At 36.4% G+C, this 25,631-nt stretch overlaps 5 protein-coding genes across 6 annotated transcripts; 2 read left to right on the top strand and 3 right to left on the bottom strand.

The window, feature by feature from the left end:
- Positions 1-675: 675 nt before the first annotated feature.
- Positions 676-2,478, bottom strand: LOC111008767 (pentatricopeptide repeat-containing protein At5g16860-like). Its single transcript, XM_022281572.2, has one exon. It carries the CDS (start codon positions 2,476-2,478, stop codon positions 676-678), a length of 1,803 nt encoding a protein of 600 aa, XP_022137264.1.
- A 389-nt stretch (positions 2,479-2,867) lies between these two features.
- On the top strand, positions 2,868-6,820 carry LOC111008628 (uncharacterized). Its single transcript, XM_022281373.2, is given in 7 exon segments — positions 2,868-3,395; positions 3,598-3,717; positions 3,799-3,820; positions 3,823-3,851; positions 4,792-4,955; positions 5,841-6,017; positions 6,145-6,820. Coding segments are annotated over 7 exon segments (1,128 nt in total). The 5' UTR covers positions 2,868-2,990; the 3' UTR covers positions 6,356-6,820.
- BETA-TIP (beta-tonoplast intrinsic protein) lies at positions 6,607-8,079 on the bottom strand. The gene is made up of 3 exons (XM_088121635.1): positions 7,789-8,079; positions 7,332-7,660; positions 6,607-7,208 (listed from the first exon to the last, which is right to left on the bottom strand). Exons 1-3 carry the CDS (start codon positions 7,919-7,921, stop codon positions 6,822-6,824), a joined length of 849 nt encoding a protein of 282 aa, XP_087977761.1. The 5' UTR covers positions 7,922-8,079; the 3' UTR covers positions 6,607-6,821.
- A 1,240-nt stretch (positions 8,080-9,319) lies between these two features.
- On the top strand, positions 9,320-15,425 carry LOC111009012 (uncharacterized). Of its 2 annotated transcripts, none has more exons than XM_022281921.2 (13): positions 9,320-9,455; positions 9,997-10,328; positions 11,351-11,479; positions 11,576-11,668; positions 11,797-11,876; positions 12,545-12,658; positions 13,079-13,152; positions 13,735-13,811; positions 13,985-14,068; positions 14,148-14,240; positions 14,335-14,442; positions 14,541-14,612; positions 14,755-15,425. In XM_022281921.2, the coding sequence occupies exons 2-13, from the start codon at positions 10,023-10,025 to the stop codon at positions 15,169-15,171; spliced, it is 1,647 nt and encodes a 548-aa protein (XP_022137613.2). In that variant the 5' UTR covers positions 9,320-9,455; positions 9,997-10,022; the 3' UTR covers positions 15,172-15,425. The 2 variants fall into 2 exon arrangements, with proteins under 2 accessions (XP_022137613.2, XP_087977653.1); XM_088121527.1 differs by having other exon boundaries at positions 13,741-13,811.
- A 411-nt stretch (positions 15,426-15,836) lies between these two features.
- LOC111009013 (uncharacterized) lies at positions 15,837-23,635 on the bottom strand. Its single transcript, XM_022281922.2, has 13 exons — positions 23,310-23,635; positions 22,522-22,635; positions 21,671-21,942; positions 21,507-21,581; positions 21,364-21,422; positions 21,074-21,209; positions 20,312-20,408; positions 19,922-19,988; positions 19,607-19,705; positions 17,441-17,530; positions 16,758-16,912; positions 16,319-16,420; positions 15,837-16,243 (listed from the first exon to the last, which is right to left on the bottom strand). Exons 3-13 carry the CDS (start codon positions 21,921-21,923, stop codon positions 16,093-16,095), a joined length of 1,284 nt encoding a protein of 427 aa, XP_022137614.1. The 5' UTR covers positions 21,924-21,942; positions 22,522-22,635; positions 23,310-23,635; the 3' UTR covers positions 15,837-16,092.
- Between the last annotated feature and the right edge of the window lie 1,996 nt (positions 23,636-25,631).

Below are 25,631 nucleotides of genomic sequence, written 5' to 3' on the forward strand. Positions count from 1 at the left end.
CTTGAGTTTTTATCCTCAAAAAACTGGAACCTAACCTACGTTCGGGTGCAATCTCTTCAAAGAGAGATCTTGATTCGTCTGGGATCTTAAAATAGCTCAACTTACGATTCAACATTCTCCTTCACAATAATGGGCCAGGTAAGAATCTTCAGTTTCATAGAAAACCAGGACCGCATAAGAATCTTCAGTTTCTTAAATATTCCAAATTTCCAAGCAATCATTGTAAAGGTACAAGTAAAGTTTCCATCATATCAACCACAAAAATGAACATGGATTGGCAAGAGTAACTCTCAGCTTCCCGATTCATCAAGTAGTCAAATCTTGTTGTTGGCTCTCGCACAAGGGAGAACCAAAATAAATTGGTGGAAGACTATATAATCTTGTATTATAAGATGTCTGCCTGTGATCTTATATTCAATTATCAAAACATAACAGCTATCATCATAACCTTCTAGATTCTTAACGATCCTCAAAGCAGCACTTGGTACATAGTCACGTGCTTTGACGAGGCAAGAGCCGACCTCTCACCATGAACCGTCCAAGCTCACCCACTCCCTTCATTTCCAAACCCCATGAAGGTTTCCATAAGGAATGTGCAATATACCATTTACTGCTTATGTTGAAGGTTCAATAATGGAACTGGTAGCTAACAAAAATATTGGTAGGGCCATGGATTTAAAGCTGGCTACATCCTGGTTCTTTGACCAGACCTTTATCACCGATCAAACTTCTCACTACAGCTGCTTCTTTCCACTTACCCACAGATGTATATAAATTAGCCACCAAAACATGATTTACTGGGTTTCCAGGATTTGAACCTGATATGTTTTTATTTGCAACTTCTCCAAGTTCGACATCGCAGTAAGTCCTGCAAGCACTGAGAAAAGGAACCCAAGCTTGAGCTTGAAATTGGGCAGGCATCTCTTGAATTGCGTTCAAAGCCAATTCTAGATGACCAGCTCTGCTTAGGATATCTACCAAACAAGTATAGTGTTCCACAGTAGGTTCTATTCCAAAATCCAATTGCATGTTCTTGAAATGATTCAGCCCATCTTCTACTAGACCTGAGTGACTGCAAGCCAATAAAATGCTTGCATAAACAGAAGCATCTGGTTTTATTCCGGTTCTTCGCATCTCATGAAACAGATTTATAGCCTCTTCTCCCATCCCATACACAGCGTAGCCATTCATCATAGCACTCCAAGCTGCCAGGTCTCTACTTATCATACTTTTAAAAACTCCTTCTGCCTTCTTAATACTTTCACATTTACAATACATATGTATCAATGATGTCGAAACTTGACAATCTACCGCTACACCATTCAGCTGTATGTATGCTTCCATCTCCTTGCACATGCTCAGCGATCCTGAATCAGCACAAGCAGAAACTGCAGTAGCTAGCATTGCTCCATTTGGTCTAATATTATTCTGTGTCGCCATTGTAAATAGATGTAACGCTTCTCCAGGGTACCCAGCATTGGCATATCCACTTATCACCGACGTCCACAAGAAGATGCCTTTTTCAGGTAACATATCAAATACTGCTCGAGCAGACAAGTGGTCGCCGCATTTTGAATACATGCTAATAAGCAAGCAGCCAATAGGATCCTCACTATTGAGCCCAATTTTCAGTAGGAGAGAATGAAGCGAAGAAGCTAAAAGCAAATTTCCAAGTTGTATACAAGAGGAAATGATGTCCACGAAAACGACTTTATCCAATACCACATTATTTAGTCTCATTTGACTAAAGATTCTGAACACTTCGGCAACAGCCCCAGATTTCAAGTATCCACCAAGCATTATTGTCCAAGAAATTACTGTCTTGCCACCTATGGCATAAAAAACAGAGCGAGCAGCATCAATTTGACCAAAGTTTACATACATTTTCATGAGAGAATTTGCCACGGGCGTGTCATTTTGAAGTCGAAACTTTGTTAGGCAACCCTGTATCAGAAGGCACTGAAAGAGAGACCCGTGAACTGGGTTAGCAAAACCGGACAATAAGCTCACAAATGTCGAGGAATTTGGCTCAAACCCAAACCCCCACATCTCTCGGAATAGCTTAAACCCTTCATTAACCCGAAAAGCGCGAGAATAAGCAGCAATCATCGAATTCCAAGAGATGACACTTCTCATAGACATTTCGTCGAACACTTGGCGTGAAGAAGCCAAGTCGAAGCATTTGGAGTACATATCCACGAGTGAGGTTTGAACGAAGATATCTGTTTCGAACCCGACGCGGATGAGGTGAGCGTGGAGCATCGTGCCATCGCCAATCGAAGCAAGATTGGCGCAGGCCTTGAGGAGGAGAGGAAAAGTGAAGTTGTTACCATGAATTCCAGAGTGGCGCATAAAGGAGTAGGTTTCGAGAGTTTCGGCGAAGAAACCGCCATTGACGGAGCTTCGAATCATCAAGTTCCATAGATAAAGAGGTCTTTTGATAAAACCGGAAGATGGGGAGAACCTATGAGCCTGCATTTATTGATTGATTTCGCCGCTTTTGCATTGTTGAGGAACCAGCAACCGTCAATCAACAGACAAATGCGGGCTGTGAATATAATATAATTTTTGCCATTTGGTAAATAATAGATTATTGACCTCAAAATAAATAATAAAGTTCAATTATCGCTGAATATGCTCAAATTGCATTTTAGTTTAATTGTTTAATACATCATTTTAATTTTAATCTCTAAATTTTTTTTGTCCAAACCAAAAAACTACAGATAAATGTAATTTTTTGTAGTTCAACGATGAGTAATTCCAACTGCTGGTAAAAATATAATTTACTTATTTATTTAGTTTGGATGAGCCTTTTTAATTTTAGGCGCGACATTTTATCCATATTTAAATGTGTATTTATTTGTCTCCAACCGTGAAAAAAACATACCAGAAATATCTTCTTAAAAATTTCGTTAACACCGACGAGAGGCAAGAATCCCGGCGCTGCAAATTCCACAAAGGCCATCGGCCGGCCAATTGCCACACTGCACATGGTGGCGATGCTCATCCCTTCTTGCCTGAACCCTACCCCAAAACTTGGTCACTGGAATCGCCCTCCAATTCTCTCAGCGCTATGCAAACATCAGAGAGGAGCGAGGTTGGAGATTCGCGGCGTCGCGAGGCCTCAGATACTGCCGTCTGCATTCGGAGAAGACAATGGCCTCCGAGTCTTTGTGCTCTCCGATATGCACACGGATTACGCCGAAAATATGAACTGGATTAAGTGCTTGTCTTCTGTCAACTATCGAGACGATGTTCTTCTCATTGCAGGAGATGTGGCTGAGACCTACACTAATTTTGTTTCAACCATGGCTCTGTTGAAGGATAGATTTCAGCGCGTCTTCTTTGTGCCTGGGAATCACGATTTGTGGTGTCGTCGAGAGGGAGGCGATTGTGTAAGTTGTCGCAGGATAGATTTCCTTGTTGGGAAGTCTCTCTTAACTACTCGGTTTTTGTCATCTCAGCCTGATTTACTAGTCGTTAGCATCCATACATTGTGATTTCTGGCGCATTTTTCTTCTTAGCTAAGACATTAATTATTTGAGGTTCTACATTTGTCATCTAAGAATGGTACATGCCTTCTTCTTCTTCTTTCAGCTCGATTCTCTTGAAAAGATGAGTAAACTTCTTGATGCGTGTAGGGGTCTTGGAGTTGATACCAATCCGGCAGTTTTGAACGAATTGGGAATCATTCCTCTGTTCTCTTGGTATCATGAGGCGAGTGGTTAATTGTTACTTCAGTTCTAGAGGTATCGATGCTTGTTCTTATCGGTCATTTGATGTTTTGATCTACTTCAGAGCTTTGACAGAGAAGTGGACATAAGGACATCCGCATTCCATCTTTGGAGATGGTGATTCACTTTCTTTTCCCCTAGTAAGGGTCTTAAGAGCTAATTTACAGTCGGTTTTTTTCTGTATCTATAACGCTGTTCGGTATATTTTCCCTACTAATATTTTCACTTATTATTCATGCTTCTTGTTCATGCGGTAGTCTCCTTGGTTATCTACTTTTGAATATAGTTCCATCAGTTGAAGTAGCACGCCTGTTGAAAATGCTCAATCAAATTAACCATCTAGAGCATTAATATTCTGTCTTTTCTCCTCAATCAGAATCCTTTATTGCAATTTTTGCATTGTTTGTTTTTTGATTTGGCTCTTTCGAGGTGGACTGTTTCTCTCTTCGTGTCTATTCTTTCATTTTTATTTGATTTCTCATTAAAAACTTGTTTTGATGGGAATAAGGAGTCTTCTTTCTTGGATAGTTCGGCTCCGAAAATTCAATGTTTTGTACCTATGGTGTGCTATTCCTTGTATAGTCTCCTAGAAAGTCCCATCTGTCACCTCATTATATTAAATGGTGAAGAATATTTTATCCAGCATACAATTCTTCAAGTAAGTTACTTTAGTGTAGTAGATGTTCCTGCTTGGTAATTTGATTGTGCTAGATGAAGACTGGAGATTATTATTTATCTTTCTTACTGCCTTTAAATCCTTCCATTTGATGATTATTCACCTCATAGATATTTGAGGTTTTGGTACTGATTCAAGTAACGCTCTAACTATTGTTCAAGGGGACTGTTTTCTGGTTCTATATTTTATGATTTTCATTTTTGGTACTGATTCAAGTAACGCTCTAACTATTGTTCAAGGGGACTGTTTTCTGGTTCTATATTTTATGGTTTTCATTTTCTTACATGAAAACTTAATTTTGATTATTTTGCGAGTCCATCTGATTATATGGAGTGAGCTAATTTGAAAAACGCATTGATTGGTATCATGGGCCAATGGCAGGTGTGCAAAGACTTCCATGCTTGCAAGTGGCCTGGAGAACTTTCAAATGAAGGCACTTCCCTAGCATTGTTCTTTGATGCGATGAACGAAAAGAATCATATAATGGTTGAGGAAATCCAGAGGACCTGCAGTCAAATAATTACATTTTCTCATTTTGTTCCAAGGTCAGTTTCAATACGCAAGCAAACACAAGCTTATTAATTGTATTGTACAAAAACTGATTCTCGTATTCGTATCATGGACTTTGATGGAGAGAATTTGATGTATCTTTATATCTTGTCAAATTATAAGTAGTTGGTGTCAATAGTATTCATACACGTGTTACTTGAGTAATGGGAAACTCCACTCTTTATACTTATGGCTCACCCTCGCTAATCTCTAGAGAGGCGCCCACCCCAAGCCCCATTCCCCACACTAATCTCTAGAGAGATTTCGCCCTCCCCAAGCCTAGAATCTCTAGAGAGATTTCGCCCTCCCAAGCCTAGAATCGTAGATGGTATCGCCAAAGCGAGCTTAGCTTAATGGTAATTGGCATATACCTCTTGTTGTGAGTTCGAATCCCATTCCAACATGTTATACTAAGAATCATAGATGGTATCACCAAACATCCCAAGCTAAATCCTTACCAGCAAGAGCCTTTGTGAAGTTAAAAGGGCGTGAAAAATGAGCGTAAATGTAGAGCCTTTGTGAAGTTAAAGGGTATATACCTCTTGTTGTGAGTTCGAATCCCATTCCAACCTGTTATACTAAGAATCATAGATGGTATCACCAAACATCCCAAGCTAAATCCTTACCAGCAAGAGCCTTTGTGAAGTTAAAAGGGCGTGAAAAATGAGCGTAAATGTAGAGCCTTTGTGAAGTTAAAGGGTGTAAAAGTTGGTTTTACGGGCGCAAATGTGGAGTCTTTATGAAGTTAAAAGGGTGTGAAAGTTGGCTTCACAAGCACAAATGTGAGGTAGAGGGAACAATAAAACAGCAAGCTTACAGCTATTAGGTTTTACGTGCGACGGTTAATAGAATATACTGATAGCTGGTTGATGTGTTCTTAGGCCAGAGCTATGTCCAGAAAAGAGGATGCTATTCTATCCGAAACTCCCCAAAATTATTGGCTCGGATTACCTGGAGGATCGTATAAGGTCCATACACGGGAGTAAAGACACAGCATCGGCCTGTCATCTGTTTGGTCATACTCATTTCTGCTGGGATCTTGTACTTGATGGCATCAGGTATACTTTCAATAAATTCACTTCACTAGCAACGCCCTAATTTCTCTCTTAGTTTTAGAGTATTGATAGGAGTAGAGGGCATTTAATTCTCTGGCTTTTGATCTTCTATTTTTATGGAAAAAACCAGATACGTTCAGGCTCCATTGGCTTATCCCAGAGAACGCAAGAGGAGGATGAATGGTGGTGAAAATTGGCTTCCTTTCTGCATTTATTCCAATGGAAGGTTCGCTCATAAACTCACCCCTTGTTATTGGTCCGATTATTATGCTGCCAATCCAAGATCACCCCACAACACTCAACTTGCTCCTTGGGTTGCCAAATTTTATAGAAGATTATAGAACATCCATCTTGTATTCCCATAATATAATTATCTTTATTTTCTAAAGTTGAGTTTTCTTTTGTTTCTTTCCTCATTTTGAAATCTTATCTCATCGCAACTCATTTCAATCTGAGCTAGTATTAGAAAAACCCCATTTCTTCAAATTGCATTGAGATTAGCTACTGATTTTCAGAACATTACGAGAAAGAAAAAAGATTGGCCAAGTGAAATAATCACATAAATGGATTAAAAAAATTTAACCCCTTCAAATTTTAAAAAAGAAAAGAGATGTAAGCTGTGTTACTTTTATTACTTCCAAGAACATAAACACCACAAATAACCCTAACGGAGGCGATAAACAAAACAACCCAAGAAGGAAGGAAAAAAAAAAAAAAACCCTACAGAATAGAGCACAGAAACAGTCTCACATCCAAAACACACATTCGAATCTGTTTCTACAAATAAAAAAAGAAAAAAAAAAAAACTTAGTAATCTTCAGGAGCCAGGGGCTGGTGGGTATGCAGGGGAGGTTCAACCGGAATCACCAGATACTCGTATAAAAGCCCGGCCAGCCCACCTCCCAGTAATGGGCCGATCCAATAGATCCAATGGTTATCCCATCTCCAGCCCACCAACGACGGCCCAAATGCCCTGGCCGGGTTCATGCAGGCCCCATCAAACGGCCCACCCATTAGGATATTCGCCCCGACTATTAACCCGATTGCGAGCGGCGCTATTGTTCCCAAACTACCCCTCTTCGGATCTATTGCAGTGGCGTAGACTGTGTAAACCAGAGCGAAAGTCAGCACCACCTCCAGCAGAAACCCGTGCAATTCCCCAACTCCTGATGAAACAAAGAACCCCATGGGCCTCTGCACATTTCATATTTTTACAAGTATTAAAATTCAAAACGGGATCGATTAAAATTACTTAAGCCATTCTTAAAGTTGAAAAATAATACCAAAACATTGATATATTTATTTGGGTTTCTTTACCATGCCGCCGGTGGCCAGTCTAAGGAGGAGGGAAGCGACGATGGCGCCCAAGATCTGAGCGACCCAATAGAAGATGGCACGGATCAAAGAGACCCTCCCTCCAAGAAGAGCACCGAAAGTTACAGCCGGATTCACATGCCCGCCAGAGACGTTGATGCTCGCCGACACCGCCGCGAACAGCGCAAACGCATGCGCTATGGCTATCACTACAAATTCCGCCGGCGCCCTTCCCAGGTCGGCTGTCCGTCGACCGTATCCATGGTCGTAACCTCCATGGCCATAACCTCCGTGGCCGTAATCTCCGTGATCCGCCGGCCTGAGAATTTTATCTGCACAACCGAAAACTTAATATAATCCATCCATGCATGCATGTCCTTAGAGTTTTAGTGCTATTTGGATGATGCTGATTTTCAAGGTAAAATATGTGACCGAGAGCATCGGCTAGAATTGATCATACCGAGAGCGAGGACGGAGCCTTCTCCGGCGAAGACGAAGATGAAAGTGGAAACAAACTCGGCCAAGGTGGCTCTAATGGAGTCCGGGTGGGTGGCCTCGTCGGCCCTTCCGAAAGCATATCGTCTCGGCGGCATAGCGGCAGCAAAAACAACCCGAAACGAGATTCCGATGACCGACTCTCCGATGGCTCCGGTGGGAAAACAAAACAAAACCAGAGCGTTTGGTATGTAGAAGCTAAGGCTGCAGGAATTTTGTCTAAGAGATGGAGGAGGAAATTGGAAAAGTGGGTTTGTTGCATGGCTGAGTAGTCGAGGGGCGAAGGCTTTAAAATGGGGGAAAGATGGGGTTTGAGGGGGGGCAGACACCTGTTCAGGCAACATTGTAATGAGGCGACACGTTTTGATATGTGTAAGCTCTGCGATTGCTACCTCTCTTTTATCTCCATTTTTCATCGCTTTGGACGTATTAACACTTATTTTGGAGCTGTTCTGCTCTGTTTCAGACACACACAGATAGAGAGAAGGAGGGAGTTAGATCCGAGTTGATCCAACCTTGGATAAAATTTCCTTCCATCGCCGACCCACATTTGGATGCCGGCCCATTTACCAGGCCCATCATACTCTAAGGCCCAACCCTCATAATTGCTAAATGCCTTTAATTTGGGAGAAATTACTGGGAGAGATCGCCAATATGATCCGTAATTTTACACTATTTGTATAAAATATATGATTGGTGCCTTAACCACTTAAATTATGTTCGGTATGAGTTTGACATATTCTTTTAGTTAAAATAGATGATCTTTTGTCTGAACAACCTGACATCTTAGTTAGAGAAGTTAAGACTATGGTTAAAAAAAACGAAAAAACCTCCTTAGCAAAGGTGTTGTAGGGATGCTACCAATCAAATAATGCAAAATTAAAATCAAGTCCCAATAATCACTTAGACTAGTAAAATTTCGAGAATAAAAATATTTAAAGGTGGAAAGTTTAGCTAGTAACCTACGATTACAAGTTTAGCTATTAAGTTATGTCTTGAAATGTTTCATGTGTTCTTCAATTTGTAAATTAGTAGCTTAGATTAATTAAATTTTTAAATTTAGTCAACACGAGCATAATTTAACGATTAAGATACCTTATTCTTTCTTTTGAAGTTAGAAGTATAATCCATGTCTCATATTTATTATACAATTTTATTTTTTAATTTTTGAAAATAGATTTTAAATGAAGTCTTAAATCTACAATTTTGGGAATTTAATTTTCTTTTTCAGTTCTATCTCTAAATTTGAGAAATTTCAAAATCTTCCTAGATCCTTTGTTTAATTAGGTCATTCTTTTCCTTGCTGAGAAAAAAGAACAAAAAAAAAAGGAAGATATCCTAATATCTCTCTCCGTTTCTTTTTCTCTGTCGCTCGAAACCCTCGTTCTCAGCCCCTTCCTGCCGGCGATACCCAAGCGAGCTACGACGATCTTGGCGTCAACGAAACTCCAGCGGCACGCGCGAACCACGATCGGCGAAGACCCGCGACTCCCTTCTCCGGCTACGTATTCATCTGTGAACTCGATTCATCACTATTATTCCGGTCTATCTCTGTTGTCGCATTGGTCATTGCAGGTTGCCGATTGAATTCTCCTGCTAGATTCATACTGGATTATATCCATCATCGATTAGGTGTTGTACAACCAGAACCATCTTCTCTTTTACTTATTTGATTTTTGCTGTCCACTCGTATTACTATTTCGAACTCCAGAAATTGGGCTCACTGTAGTTGAATAGGCTGCATTCGGTAGCTTGCAATCAGTAAGGAGTATACTATTTTCACTGAAATATGTTTCTCTCTCCGTTTCATCTCCATTTTACTCCTCGCACCTTCCTTTTCGATGTTTTTATCAGTTGTTTATATTTGTAACATCGATTTAAAAACTAAAAATAGTGACGATAGAAAGGTACGTTCATAGAATACGTAATGGATTATGAATTAAAAATGATAGAATTATGATGGGAGAATAAGATTAATAATAGTACTCAATTTATATTACATTTTACTTGAAAATAATTTACAAGGCGTCATGTGAAATTTTTGTCCTGGGCCCACCTGATTCTCTCGTCCCTTTCTTTCTTTCGTTTGTTTTCCTTTCTTTCTTTCTTCTGTTGGCTACTTTATTCTGCAGGATCCATGTGCAAATTTCTGAATGTTCTTGTAATGATGCAGTATTAGCTATCGTGGAATCAGCAGGGATGTCTGAACTGGAAGAGAAGCTAGATGAAATTAAACCTTCAACAAGAAATGAAGATGAGTTGGTGGAAGGAGATGAAGGAGAGGAGGAGGACCTTTCATGGTCATCAGACTCTGACATTGGTGATGCATTGGACTGGTTGGATGCGAAGGAAGATGCTGAAGCAGTAGATGGGGCCTTTTCACTTAATGCTAGGCGTCCTAATGCTCATGGTGGACTCTATTCTCGTCATAATTCTTCGACTCTTCAGCCTCTCTCAAATCGGAACCAAAAGTATTCCAATCATATTCGAGCTTCCCCTCTTGAGGTATATTAAATCTATTTCTCATTCTCCACTGTTTGAGAAATTCTCTAGTTTCTATGAAGTGATTGCATGAGTAAACTGAATCTAATTAACTTTCTCGTTTGTTGTGTTTACTTTTCTGCTGCGATAACAATATAAGGTGAGCTAGTTGGACAATCATATTTGTTGGCGTGAGTGACATAGATGCATAGGTCCTTTATGAAACATTATTTTGGCTATGATTTTACATGCCTCTAGATTTTTATGTTTGGGATATAAGAAATAGAGCTTTCTGACATCTGAGTATGCCTTCTGGGTGAGCATTCAAGAGGATTTTGTATTCCCGCCTTTGGTGTTGGGTTTTTTAGATCACAGTGGCATCCCTTTGAACTATCACCTTTCTTATATTAACTTAATTTACATTAGATTGTAATACTTCTGTTTGCTTGATAGATTGATAGATAAAACTATATTTATTTTAAATTTATACGTTGGTTAATGCAAATTGCATAGAATTAGCTAATAAATTCATGCCATTTTGATTTATAAAACTGATATTTGGGTAGAAATGCTAAGGCGAATAATGTAATGAAATAGGATTTGAATTTAATTACTTGAAATTAAATTTAAGTTTGAAGTAAAACATACATGTAATTTGAATAAACCATAATTTTTGTTTATCCCCATGGACTAAATCTACTCAACTGATACCATCATTTAAGTATTTCTAGATAATCTTTCTTAAGTGCTTGTTAGTAATCCTTGGCAAGGGCTTGGGATCTCTTGGTCATATTGACTCAGAGGTCTCAAGTTCGAATATTCGGGTGAGCTTAATAAAAAGAACCCTTGATGTCCCCTGTGTCCAGGTCTTGGGACAAGTGTGGGTGCCCCGATATAGGGAAGTTAAACTCCGACTCTCGGTTATCAAAATAACTAACTTAATTCTCAGACTTATGGATTCTCTATGACCGAGTGCCGCCTTAATTATTTTTCATGTTTCTTTTAGTACAACAAGTGTTTTTAATGTTTGTTACTCAATGATGTAGGAATGGGAAGGGAGGTTTAACGTCAGTATGTCGAACTCTGTTACCACTGCTATTCGTGGCAGTGTCAGGGAAATGGCAATAGGAAAAACAAAAACTACAGAAAAAGCTGATCGTGCGACTGTTGAACAGGTTGGTGATGATAATTTTTTCTTGGTTTGCTCCTGAAACATTCCAATCTATTGTGCATTGTAAGTACTTATATCATCAAATTCATGACTGATGTAGGCAATAGATCCTAGAACTCGGATGGTTCTATTCAAGATGCTCAACCGGGGTGTTTTTCATGACATCAATGGCTGCATTTCTACTGGAAAAGAGGTATGTATTATATAACTTATTATGGAACTGGAGTAAAGATTTCATCCTTTCATAGTCCTCCATTTTTATCTAGTATGTTATTCTAAGTAGTATTTATTCATTTGTCTTTCTGTCTTTTTCATCAATAGGCTAATGTCTATCATGCAACAAAATCTGATGGTCAGGAATTGGCTGTCAAAGTCTACAAAACTTCAGTTTTGGTGTTTAAGTATGTCTCAGGCTCTTTAGTTTGATTTGGAGTTCATTACTTTGGTTCCATTCAAAGTTTTTATGATAGTTGCCTTGACAACAGATTTTGGGTTTTGGATATTACCAATTAGGTACAGCCATGGTGATAATCTTTTTGGTTAGTTCGAAATGTGGACAAGAATTATTCTCATAGTTTGATTGTCCCTTCTATCTGCATATCAGGAATCACACAACGCGCCTTACAATTTTGTGATCTTTTTTCACTTTAATTATAGAGTAACATGGGATTTTATCAGTTTTTTTTTTCTAGATATAAAAGTGAACCATGTCTTCTGTTGTTATGGAAAATAGGAGGGATGTATCAATGTAAGGAATCCCTCCACAAAATATTGATATTCAGAGAATAAAGAGCCCTAGGGTTTTACAAAAGTCTCCCCCAGCCAGTTAGAGAGGACTGGTTCTCTCTCTACCAAGTCTTGCCAAAACAAACAGCATAAAAGCATAACACAGCATCCCAAAAGCATATAAACTGAAACTAACTAACTTGAAGAGGGTGAATTCCCTTCTTTACCCCTTCTTACACAAGTATTTACTAATGGGTGCTTTACAATCGCATTGTTATTTTGGAACTCATTAATCGTTTGTATTGATGTCCTGAGCTTAGTTTATTATGCTGGTCAATTTCAGGGATAGGGATCGCTATGTCCAAGGTGACTACCGTTTCAGACATGGATATTGCAAGCACAATCCCAGGAAAATGGTGAAGACATGGGCTGAGAAGGAAATGAGGAATTTGTTGAGGTAATCTCACCAATTATTCATAGTTCATGTAAACCTCCATTGTCTATAACATTGAGTAAACAATTGGGTTTCTGTCTGTTCGGTTTCGGTGTTAACTTAAGCTTTGTTTATCTGAGGCTCTGAGTTACACATGGTGATTGCCTTTTTAGTTTTTACCATAGAAATATCGTATGAAATTTTGCATGCTAATTGTTGTAGTGTTAGGCATGTATTGGTGGTATTGGTTGAAGTATAGGTAAACTATTCTATTTTATACCCACGGCAATTAAAAAAATAAATCTATTGCTTCGTCCATGTTATTTTGCTGACTTTGAAGTATTGGTTGAAGTATAGGTAAACTATTCTATTTTATACCCACGGCAATTAAAAAAATAAATCTATTGCTTCGTCCATGTTATTTTGATGACTTTGAACTTTCAGGTTAAAAGCTGCTGGAATTAGATGCCCGACTCCTCACCTCTTGAGACTGCATGTGCTGGTCATGGAGTTCATTGGTGTGTATATCCCCTCCTTGAAATTGTGTTCCAGAAATTGACATTGGAAGTGATTGATGTTGGTGTATTTTTCAACTTCTGTTGGTAATCATAACTCGATTTTGTAGAAACCAATTGAGTGCCTTTTTCTAACCCCACCCACCCCAAAAGAGTTTCAATGATGTAAAAAAGAGAAAAGCTTAAAAGCTTACAAAAAGAGTCTTCAATTAGAGGTTAGTAGAGGAGAGGTAATAGTTAGAAAAATGTCTTGAGCATGAGAAGCAAGAAAAGAGATATTATGTTAAAATTTTGAGAGTTCCTTTTTAATATATTGGAATTCCTATACTATATCCCTTTAGTCAAATCTCCTATGAAATTGCTTTTATGGCGTTTGAGCATTAAACAGATGTTCCACCCAGTAAAGAAAACATAGTGTTTTGCAAAGAGAGATGCATGGACCTGCTAATATAAAAATATAAAAAAACCCTCTACCATAAAGAACTGAAAACGAAGCAAAAGAAGATACTTAGCACTTTATGACTGGTATTTTTGGGTCACATCTTAAATCAAAGACGCCACCGATTTTCTTTTTCCTCTTCGTAGGTACAGCTGGTTGGGCCGCACCTCGTCTTAAGGATGCTGCCTTGTCGTTGAACAAGCTTCGTGAAAGTTATTTGGAGGTATGTCTGAATCTGTGAATATTATCACTGGGTCAGGTTGTAAGCTTCGTCTTAAAAAATCGGTTTTCTTGTTTGTCATTCAGGAATTTGGAGTTTCTTAAGTTTAATGTTTCATTATAGGAAACACTTTGCTTGCATGGCTCCAATGTGCTAATTTCTTTTGCATTTTTCAGATAATTATTACAATGCGGACTCTCTACCAGAAGTGCAAGTTAGTGCACGGAGATCTTAGTGAATATAACATACTTTATTTTGAGGTGAGTGGCTGAAATTATGATCGGTTAGAAAAAATTTCATTATGGAAAAACTAACGCAAGCTCCTCTCTTGCATTATAGGGTCACCTTTATGTTATAGATGTTTCTCAAGCAGTTGATCTTGACCACCCTCATGCCCTCGACTTCCTTCGTGAGGACTGTCTTCATGTTTCGGTAAGATGTCACGCTCCAGGCTTTTTTTTTGTTATGTTTTAAAGTTCCCTTCTGATGAAGTGATTTTGAGAGATGATACGTTCTACTGAAACAGGATTTTTTTAAAAAACATGGTGTAGCTGTAATGACAATACGAGAACTATTCGATTTTATAGTTGATCCATGCCTCACTGATGATATGATTGATAATTATCTGGGAGAGGTTTGACATTTAAGAATTGTCTTTTTAATTATTATATGATTAAATTTCAGAAGATCTTTTTTTTTTCCTTTCTTTTTACCCTGTTTAATTAATTGCAGATGCAACAAAAAATCATGGCAAGAGGAGATATATCTGTGGAGGATGAGATTGCAGATTCTGTATTTGTGCAGGTAATTTGTAGTTACAAACCATGTTACTGTAAGTTCACTTTATGATAGAATTGAAGGTTGATTCTTTGCAGTCGATAGATGAAGGATCGGTTAGATTAGGGTTCTTGCGATGCAATTTTTAATCGTCTTTTATCCTTCCCAGTCATATATTCCAAAGACACTGGATGATGTCAAACATGCTGAGGAGGATGTAATACGTTTAACAAGTGGTCAAGACACTCAAGATATGTACTATAAGACCATTACAGGATTAAAACAGGCCCTTCCTAGAGTCCAACCTGTGCCAGAGTTCAAAGATGAGGAAGAACACAATGCATGCCCTAATGAACAATCTGATAAAGAATCTGAATCGACATCAGAGGGAGATGAAGAGAGCTCAAATGAGTCTGAAGGAGGACCGGATTCTTCAACTGAGACAACGCAGGCACCAGTTGACCGGAAAACTGCCAGAAAAGAGAACAAAAAGAAGGTGAAGGAAGAGAAGAGAGAGGCCCGGAAAAACAAGGTTCCAAAAGCTGTAAAGAAACGAAAGAAGAAGCTGGCCAAGTCCCACAAGTAGGATGAAAATTGGTTCAGTTAGGTCAGTTTTGAAGGTTGTCCAGCAGTATTTGAACCGAACCATGTGGGAATTGAAGTATGAAAGATACTTGCAATTTCTTTGGTTTGGTTCTGCAGTTTTGATTTATGTTTATGATGTTTTGTTTAGTTTTTATTTATTTTACTGTTTTGCGCTCAAGTTTCCATTTAACACAAAAGAAAATGGAGATAATATGATTTTGTTGAACTGATTTATGAGAATCTGTTATCGCACAACAGTATCTCGATCTACATCTTCAAACAGGCACGCTGATATTTTTACATTTCTAAAAAGCATCATGAAATTAGCTTGAAGTAAAAGAAATTTCAAACTTAAAAACAACTGAAGATTAGTATTATAAAAGAGGTATATTGTAAAGACCACCGCATTGTCTATGCTTGTTTGGCAGATTTTGTGAAATCAAAATTAATTATTTGATGTTTATTAATATAATTTAAAGCAGAACGGCCCACACTTCAAATATCTAGTCGTTTTACACCTTGGATAAAATATCCACTATTTACTTTTTCCCTTGTTTCTACCTAAACAAAACACTGGACAAATAGCTTGTCTTTCGGTGAATCGAGCATCTAACCTCAAAAGAACCCCATCAACAAAGAATGGGAGGGAGAAGCAAAATAAAGAAGGAAAAAGAAAAGGGGAAACGCCCACTTTGATGGCAGAAAACAATACATTCAGAGGAACTTGGGAACTCTTCTTGCAAGATAAACAGACCTCAAGGAAGAAGGCGAATATGAATTTATTAAGAAGGAAAAGAGAGAAGTAAAAAACGGGACCCTATAGGTACACACAATGATTGAAGAACGACGTGCTTTCCCTTGGCATTACAATCTTTTCCGGCGTCGTCTCAGTCCTGTATCAACGTAATATATGCAGATTATCTTATCTTTGATCAACCTTTAATTGTTTAGGGGCAACTTGTGCTCTGTTTATGTTCTCCTCGTTCCATGAGGGATCCACTGCAGGAAGTTGGAATTCGTCCGGCTTCAGGGCCAGGGCAAAATCGGGCAACGTCGGTGCGGTCTCCACGATCCTGTAATTGTTGATTTACAGGCTGAATGATCAGTGTGGTTTATCATGAAGTTTACCATTTGGAAAAAATACTTACTTTTCGAAAGAGTACAAGTCGCGGTTTATCCGCACTTTGCTTGAAGCGTCTTTTGGAATTTTTTCTGATAGATACTTCATGGTTCCAAAAAGTGGCGGATTTCTGCATGGAGAATGCAATCATTGCTACGGGAGAAAAAAAATAAGGGTAACAATTTCCATTATATTTTAAACTCTCTCAAGTATGAATTAAGTAAATATTCTTTGGTGCTACATTTTGTTACTATAATTCAATTTATATATTGCGTTTACCAATGATTTATTTGTTTAGAGTTCGCAAATGGAAATAAATTTCTGTTTAACATAGATCTAACATTTGTATGAAACTCTTACTTCAGACTATGAACTTGAAAATGAAAGAAAAGTTAGAAACATGCCTGCAGACGTGCCAATCGAAAGACAATGAACATACCAATGAAATGAAAGCAGAAATAAAGTACCTTGATAAAGGAAGAGCGGAGTTAAATGCCTCACAAGCCTTTTTACTTTCTTTAAAATATTCATCAGCTGCTTGCAATGCAGCTACAGCCATCCCATGGGACTTCTCTGTGTTTCCCTCGTCGAGAATCAAACCATGGTAATAATAAGCTGCAGCCTGTTTAACAATGAGTTAGTTCGGGATATCTGTTTGCCAGGTTATCTACTGTGACACTACTATCAAACTCGATTCTCATAAATTAATGGTATAAGGTTATAGTTATAGATGTGACAAAATTAAGCTTTTGGAAATTGGGATAGGCACCAAATATTCCAATTCCTAATACAAACAGGATGAAATTTTTAAGTAAAATGAAACTGAATATAAACAGAGTTTCTTAATCAGCAGAAAGCCAGAGATGGACAAGGACTCAACTGAGTATTTTTTTCCCAACTCCTGGGCACTTTGTTATGAGTAGACTCTAATATCTTGGCATCCTTTGGGATGCTATAGGTAGGAGGATTATTTTTTTTAAGTACAATAAATATGGGGTATGAGGATTTAAACTTCTGACTTCAAAAGAAGAAGTGTCTTTTATCATTGAACTATGTTCATCTCGACTTTGGCTAGCTATTAGTGTTCTTGCTATCGTTAATTAGTCAAAACCAAGAGTAGCTAGGATATAAAAGTGCAATCAAAACATACCTTTGCTTCAATGTATTTCCATTTAACGAAGAACCGGTGCTTCTCTCCCCAACCATTCGATAATGGAAGATTCATAATGTTATCTTGGGCCTGTAAAATAATCAGCATATAAGAGCTGCTATTTGAACAAATAGATAGTGAACATCATTGACCGATTCAGAATCAGTATTTGAGGAAAATAAAATTGACCAATACATGAACAAAGTAATCCATCATCCAGGAACACCAGCCAAGCTGTGTAAGTAATTAACATTCAGATGGATTCTACATGAATCATGAAATAAGTTCTACATCGTAAAATTTGACCACTCAAAACTCAGGCAGGATACTGAATACAGAAAATTATACAAATTTACCATTAAATAAATGGATAATCATCCACGTCCATACAATCAACAAAGGTCCAAAGAATGCATTTGCAAATAATCTGATTGGTTAAAATGTTTCAGCACCTAGAAATTAGAATCTACTTTCTTCTATTTCATATTGGAGAAAAAGCAAGCTTCTAAATCCTAAGTAGGTAGGTGGCCACCATGGTTTGAACTCATTCCCTCTAAGTCCTTTGCTATTTATATTGGACCTCATTGACCACTTGAGCAATCCATGATGGTTTTACATGGAATTAAGATTCTTGGAAATGTAATACTTGGATATAAAATATTCAAAAATAAAGGATGACAAAAATTGGTATTAAGATGCCAAGAAACGGAATACTTTGGATATAAGTTATCCAAAAATAAAGGATATCAATGTTTGACTTTGTATGAGAATTCCATAAAAAATTGATGTCTTGGATAACTTTGAAATCTATTGATTAATTTTAATCTGAAATTGTGTAATATTGACTTTTAATTAATTAAAATCATTTAATTAATGAATTAAAAAAAATTAATTATTAATTAACTCTTTTAATTTAATAATTTATTACATAGGTTGTATTGTAATATACTTTTACCAATTCCAAACAATTCACTAAACATTCAATATTGCATTTATAACATAATCTTAGCTTAACAACCGAAAAAAAAAATTTTGAATCAATATGCAATTATCTATTAATTAATGATAATTAAAAACTAGTTGCTATTCAATGACTAACAACATTTATTTTTATATAATTTTATAAACTAAATTTTGTTTTGATTTATTTTAATAGCATAATATGTTAAATTAACTTTGATTTGAAATTATTAATAATATAATCTAATTTATTTTTATTTTATGATAAAAAAATAAACAAAAAAAAATCCCATAGGATAGGAAAAGGACATATCCATGGTTTTGGATGGGTTTGATGTGTCCTCCCTATAAGGTATAATAATCTCATCCCATGGGATCATGCCAATGATGCTTTTTTGGAAACCAGACATGGAAAGAGAATTAGTATACTCATAGGATAGAATGGCTCCAAATGGACTATAAAAATGATTTATTAAGAGCCATAACTAACTTCTGGATGATATTGTGATGACAACACCAGGATGCTCCTATGCACAAGCGTATCTACAAAGGCACGAACCCCCAAACAAAGTTTTCTTGATGTAAATTCATTAACTAGTATGAATGGGCTGAAACAAAGAACAGACAAACAGGTACTGCTCGGATTGCCAACTTGCACTTTTAATTCTCTAAGTAGAATAGGTATAATTCTACCGTCCCCAGTGATAAATAAACTAAAATGGAGAACAAAATAAAAAGTAGTGTGTGAAAGAAATCCATTCAATGAATCATGACGTAACAATATAAGAAAGGGGATAAGCAATTTTTAGAGTATTTATGTACTTGTAAGGAACAATGCATGTAGATGTAATTTAATCGAATAAATTGACCAACCTAAAATTGTATGCTGTTGCAATTATTAATTACATAATTCTATATCAGAACTCGAGATGTTATGCACTTGTAAATGTAAATGTATCCATCACAAATACATATAGATGCAACGCACAAACTAAAATTGATTCTATGAATGTGTTGAATCTGAATATTACCAATGCTGGGATTTGTACTGTAAAATATGCAGCTACAGCAGCCATATTTTAAGCATTTATAAAGATGAAAGACAGATTTGCGGTACTTGACTAAGCCAATAGAGAGATAAAGGTCGATAATACTTGAATAGTAATTTGTAATCAGATAGTGTTATAAATTAAAGAACAAACTTACCTGCTGCCAATATTTTACCATCTCACATGCAAGCCTTCGCTTAACAGCGAGAGTAGCTTTGGTGCTATCAATAGCCATTCCTAGCTGAATATCAACTCCCTATATCCAAGTTTATAGAATGGATGAGCAGATAAAAAGGGTGAAGTAACAAGAAATCCCTAATTTATATGTGAAAACTGAATATTGCACATAGATGAGAAAATTGCACTTGCACCATCCAGCTTGGTCCTTGAACACTAAATTGTTTGATAATAATTTCAACCATGCATCTAAGCGATGTGGCAACCAATTATTACGACAATACAGACGTAGTACCTGCCCCAGTGCTTGCAGGCAAAGCGCTCGAAGAACTCCTTCAGCAAGGTCTACCGGCAGATTTCTCCTACAGTAGCATAACATGATCAATTGTACAAATAGAACTGGAGATGCAAACAATAAAGAAACTCCAGGTCAATAGGCCTTGTGGTTGGAAAAAAACGAGATTTTTCTTGAGAATAGAGTCGAAGATGGAGTTCTTTTGCTAGTTTGTATTGAAGGTGGGATCTCAGTTATGTAATTATGAATTCTTTCTAAGTTTAGAGGGTCCTTTTAACCAACTGACTAATTCTTGTGTGTTATGCTTCTTGACAAAATATGTTTGTATCGGATAAAAACAAATAAAGATGCAAACGATGTTTAGATCATCAAAACTATTAATATTCAGACCTAAATTCAGCAGGCAACTGAGGAAGAACGTGTCTAACAGCACAATCCAAATATCCTGCAGCCTTTACAAAAATGTCAATTGAAGCTCGCCTACTCTCTGCAGGGGAAGGAAACCACCTTTTAATTATGTGGCCATAGAAGTTTGGATTAAATGAAGTATGAAGAAAGCCTACCAGCTTGAAAATTGCAGTTTACATTAAATATAAATTCTATATCCTAGTACACGGAGAAATATGTATCTCATATTTCTTTAGTCGTGACTATACATCAATGCACATATAAGTAAATGCAGACTGGACAACAGATCGGCAGCACGAAAAATAAAGAAATATTAAGTTCCTTTCTACACCTTTTTATTTTGACTTACATCCTTCACTGAAAATTAACATTCTTTCATTCAAAAGAAAAAAAAAACCACACAGTATTACCCTTCTCCAATCATCTGAATGAGCTTTCCAGAAAAGAAATGTTTGTACATGAGAGAGATTTAAAGGAAATGAACGTAACTAATATACACCATATGATGATGAATTAGTTAAGAGTACTTGTATGCAAAATACTATAATCTTGGTAAATTTGTACTTCCGTATTCTATGTAATGATTCTAGAGCTTGAGAAGAGAGCAACAACTGAAACTGAGATATAGCCCATTTGATATATATGCATTATGCATTAACGGTTATAGAAAATTAAAAAGAAAGACGAAAGAAAAGAAAACTATGGACCTAAAGACTTGTGATACAACATTCTGCAGGAAATTACCTTCTGATACTTTTGGCTGATAACCATCAGAAGATGTTCTAGGAAGAAGTAATAAGTTGGCCTGTGATAATGATAGCATTGCCATTAAGTGCAAAACTGACAGCACCTCATACCAAGCATTGGACATGGTGGTTTCCTGCAAAATAATTAAATATTAACACAATAGTAGAATCTCCACTAGATTTATTTTTCAGATCTCTTTAGGAAACTACATGAATTAAAAAAAATAATTATATTAATTTACAAGAAGCGAACAAAATCTTCTCAAATAACTCTGGTATGATGACAACCTCCAAATCATCCTCCTGATTAATCCATGCAAACTGTACTTTGTGTTGAAGCTGGTTTCCTAGATAGAGCACACAAGCGATATTCTTAGGAATTGTCTTATAAAACATGTACATCAGTCATAATCAACTGTAATATGGCTTACCATCTTTAACTAATCCCAGAAGAACAGGCAAATAATCTTCCAGAGCCTGCTGAAGATCAGCTAATGTTGAACCACCTAAAGACAAAAGTACGATCTGGTGTATCAAAAGGAAAAAATATAAAATACGCATAGTTTTGAAGAGGATAATTCATTTTATTACTAACCATGTTGGGTAGCAGTTTTTCTCCGTGTTCTTGTTATTGTTGGACCTTCCTGGCCAGCCATTACAACTATACGAGTTCTCAGAGCCGAAAGACGTTCAACAAGATTTTTGGATAGATTATCGCCAAGTGTGAGAGAGAAATCAACTGGTTTTGGAATACGAAGACCAGGAACATAGACTGAAACTTCCCCAATGTTTCCCGGCCTCCGCCTGTTTCCACCAGAATCTGCCGGCTTTGAAACTAGGCATCCCATATCCTCAGAAATGAAATTTCTGCCCACACAATATCAATGTTTCTCAATTACTCTGGACTTAGGCATTTTATACGTTCATATGGCACAAGAACCAATTCATCAAGTTAGTCCAGGTATAGATCAAACTACGACAAATATGAGCTGGTGGTGAAAAAACGCTGAAGCAAAGAACATAAACTTCACAAGAGTGGTTGCCAGTTGCCAGCAAAAAAGCCGGAAATATAAATAAATAAATGCCAACTAACAAAGCAGAAGTAGTAGGTTACTCACGAGTAATACTAGTCACTCTTAAAATTGTCCACAAAATTTAGTGCGACTCCCTTCCTTTCTAATACTAAAAATACCGTCCTCGTTCATCTTTGCTTTTTGACTAAAAAATAACTTATTTATTGCAAGAATTGATAAAATCCGTGCTCAATCTGTCACTATTTAGATGGTTCATCAATCAGTCAAACCTCTGGCGGATTCTTAACAAAATCAGTTCAGCAGATATAAAAAGTAGATAATATTTAAGATCTTAGATCAAAAGAAATGCGAGAGTCACATGAAAGGCATGAGATATAACAGTTGCCTTTCGCAACTTTTATCCGATACCTACATTTTCTGTTTTTCTTTTTCTTGTAACAACGAGAAGAATATAAAGGAGACGCTGAGCCTAGCAAGTGCACATTGATCCACTCAGAAAGGGCGGATTCCTCCCCTTTCACCGGTTCTGCAAATACATAATTTAAAAGCGAAAATGTGAAAATCACGGAATATTAGTTGCTCTAAATTCGGAAATCTACATAGGAAGAAAACAAATATACTACCAAAGGATCGAAACTTCAAGGAGGGGAAGCAAAATCTTCTTACGAAAATTGCGAGTAAAGGAACTTCAGGCAAAGCTCAAGCAACAGTTGAAGAACAAAAGCAAAGTTAAGCTAACACGTATAATCTTCATCTTCTTCGCTATTAAAACGTTTTTTGAATTGACAAGGAACCATGCCGTAATTGAGAATTGAAATAGAGAACATGAAAGTAGAACAAACGGAAATAGAAACAGAGAACGAAAGAAGAAAGACCAGAAAATTTCCGATAATTAACAACTGACAGGTCCAGATACGAACAATTCCACCAAAACATGGAAATGCAAAACTCCAACTCGAACTCAGAGAAGGAACCGCAAACAAACTTCAAACAGAGAATAAAGCGAAGGCTCCGCCAAAAATCTATGCAAAATACATTAAAATGAGAGGAGGTGAAGTTTCAAAATTCCGAGAAACATCCGGCGTCCAGAATTGAAAACTTCGTCTCTATCTCACACAGTTTTCGCCGCTTCCAAAAAACAGCAGAAGCAAGAATCATGCGCAAGAAAACGGAAATTACGAAAACTGAAAATAATCTCACCATGAAACACTGAAGCTCCGGCAATTCTCAATCCAAAAGAAGCCAATCTTCAAAACAGAGAAACGAAAACCCTAAGAAGCGAACCATTCTTCAGCCAAACAGACCTCCAAAAGTTTCGACCTCAAGCGGTTACTGTTCACAAAGGCAATCAAAGACGGAAATAGAGAGAGGAGCAAGAGAGAGAGAGAGGTTGCTTTTGCTTCCTTTTGCCTAATGGCTGAATCTGAAGTATTCTCAAATTACGCCTCTAACTCTACAACAGTTCAATTCAAATTCAACTACAAGCACAGCCTAGCTTTCTTTAAATAATAAAAATAGCGTTCATGATTCTTCTTCTCTTTTGCGTTTGCCTCGCTTCTCAGTGCTCTTCTCCCCCTCGATTTACCGCTAAAAAACGGATTACTGCTAATTCTGTAATTAATTACATCTGTTTGGGTTAAATCTGTAATTATAGAATTAATTATCCTTTAAATTACATAGTTTTTTTTTCCTTTTTTTCATATTGCTAAAAAAAGGTTCAAGAGTGACTTCTGTCTATTTATTTTATCCAATAAATCATTTTCTTCGAATATTAAAATACAAAATGATATTGCATTTGAATCAACTTTGAAATTCAAAAAGATTACATACTTTTTGCTCTTCCTGTATGTTATTATTTTGGTCTCATTACGCCCACATGTTTATTTAACATGACTGGATGTGGGTGTGGCAATAGCCTTTTGGATTCAAAGAAGGTCCCACCATATCAAAACTAATTATTTTTAAATTCCTTTTTACTTAACTAACATAAGTTTACGATTGGAGTTTTAATTTTATCAAATTCAATAATTATAAATTTAATTAGACTAGTCTTTTTAGAGTTATAGCTATATTTTACATATTTGCGACGGTTGAAGCTATATATATTTTTTTGTTTTTTTTTTGCTGTATTAATTTTTTTAATTGAATCTTGTGTGATTGAGATTCAAATATTATAATGTTTTAACTAGTTAAATTATGCTCCAATGGATCGTTTATAAAGTTTAATAGTTCGATTTTATTCAATTAAAACTTTAAGAAAGTTGTAAAATTTTAATTGAAAGGAAGGTATTTAAATTTAAAACAAAACATTTGAAATCCTATTAATTATTTTTTAGTCAGAAGTTAGAACTGTCATTCTTATACAGACCTCCAAATGTTACAACTTGCAATCTAGGATTCATTAATAAACCTTACATTTTATTTTAAAAATACTTGAGCAACAATACGACCAAACTCTTTATTAAATTAATTATTTATTTATTTTGTTGGTTGGATTATTCAGAGTTAATGAACCTTACGTCCCATAATTTCAATTAAGATAAATATATGCAATTAGCCCTCACTTTCTTGGAAGTTGGAAAGCCATCGCGACGTTTTATATTGATTTTATATCTTATCTTCCAAAACCATGGCATTTTATAATTCATTAATTATCTGTCAGCTCATGCATATAAAATTGTTGTTTGTTTAATAATTAAATAAATAATATTCAGACATTGGGATTAAGAAATGTATTTGTCGAAGACTTGAAATTGGGGATATACGAGAATGTTTGTTAAATGCTGACCTGTCACTTGATTTTTTATAAAACAAGATCAATGAAAATGAACATAAATAATAGGGAAGCTTATTCTTAATTAAAATACACAATAGCTTAACTGATTAAGAAATATATTAATAAAAGGTCTGAGATCCAAGTGCACAATATTATTCTATTTGAATATGTAGCAACATAAGGACTCTCTTTTGAATATGTACATAAGACGTTGGTCTTTCTCAACGTGGTGTATCGTATGAAAAATTGTTCATACAAAATAAGATCATTCACTCTTATTAAAGAGAAGAATAAACATTTTATGATATTTTTTCGCCTTTTCAAGGGTCTTATGGGGAGAGGGCAAAGATTCGGGTGCATTTTTCAAAAGGACAAAACTTTCCCCTAGAGATTTAGCTTGATGCGTGGTCTAGTAGCATATAAAAAAGCGGATTTTTTAATTTTGTATATTTCCCATATGATCCATTTGTCTATATCTTATTGGACTACATAGGAATTCAGGAGAAAGCTCCTCATGAATGTTCATGAGGGAAGTTTTTTCCTTTTCAAAATCGTGCAAGGTTCAAACCTCTGGTTGAATTAAAAAAAATCATAATTAAAATGCAATTAAATGGTTTGGTTGGACAACGAATTAAACTGTTTTTTTTCTCTAAATAATTTTATGTTTTTAGAATGAATAGTATATAATAACTATTTTCAGAACTCCTTTAGGAACCAAATGAAGTTGTTCTTTCTTCCAAAGTTAA

The sequence above is a fragment of the Momordica charantia genome (genome assembly GCF_013281855.1).
Source record: "Momordica charantia cultivar OHB3-1 chromosome 3 unlocalized genomic scaffold, Mcharantia_2.0 BLBB01000003.1, whole genome shotgun sequence".
Classification (NCBI taxonomy): Eukaryota; Viridiplantae; Streptophyta; class Magnoliopsida; order Cucurbitales; family Cucurbitaceae; genus Momordica; species Momordica charantia.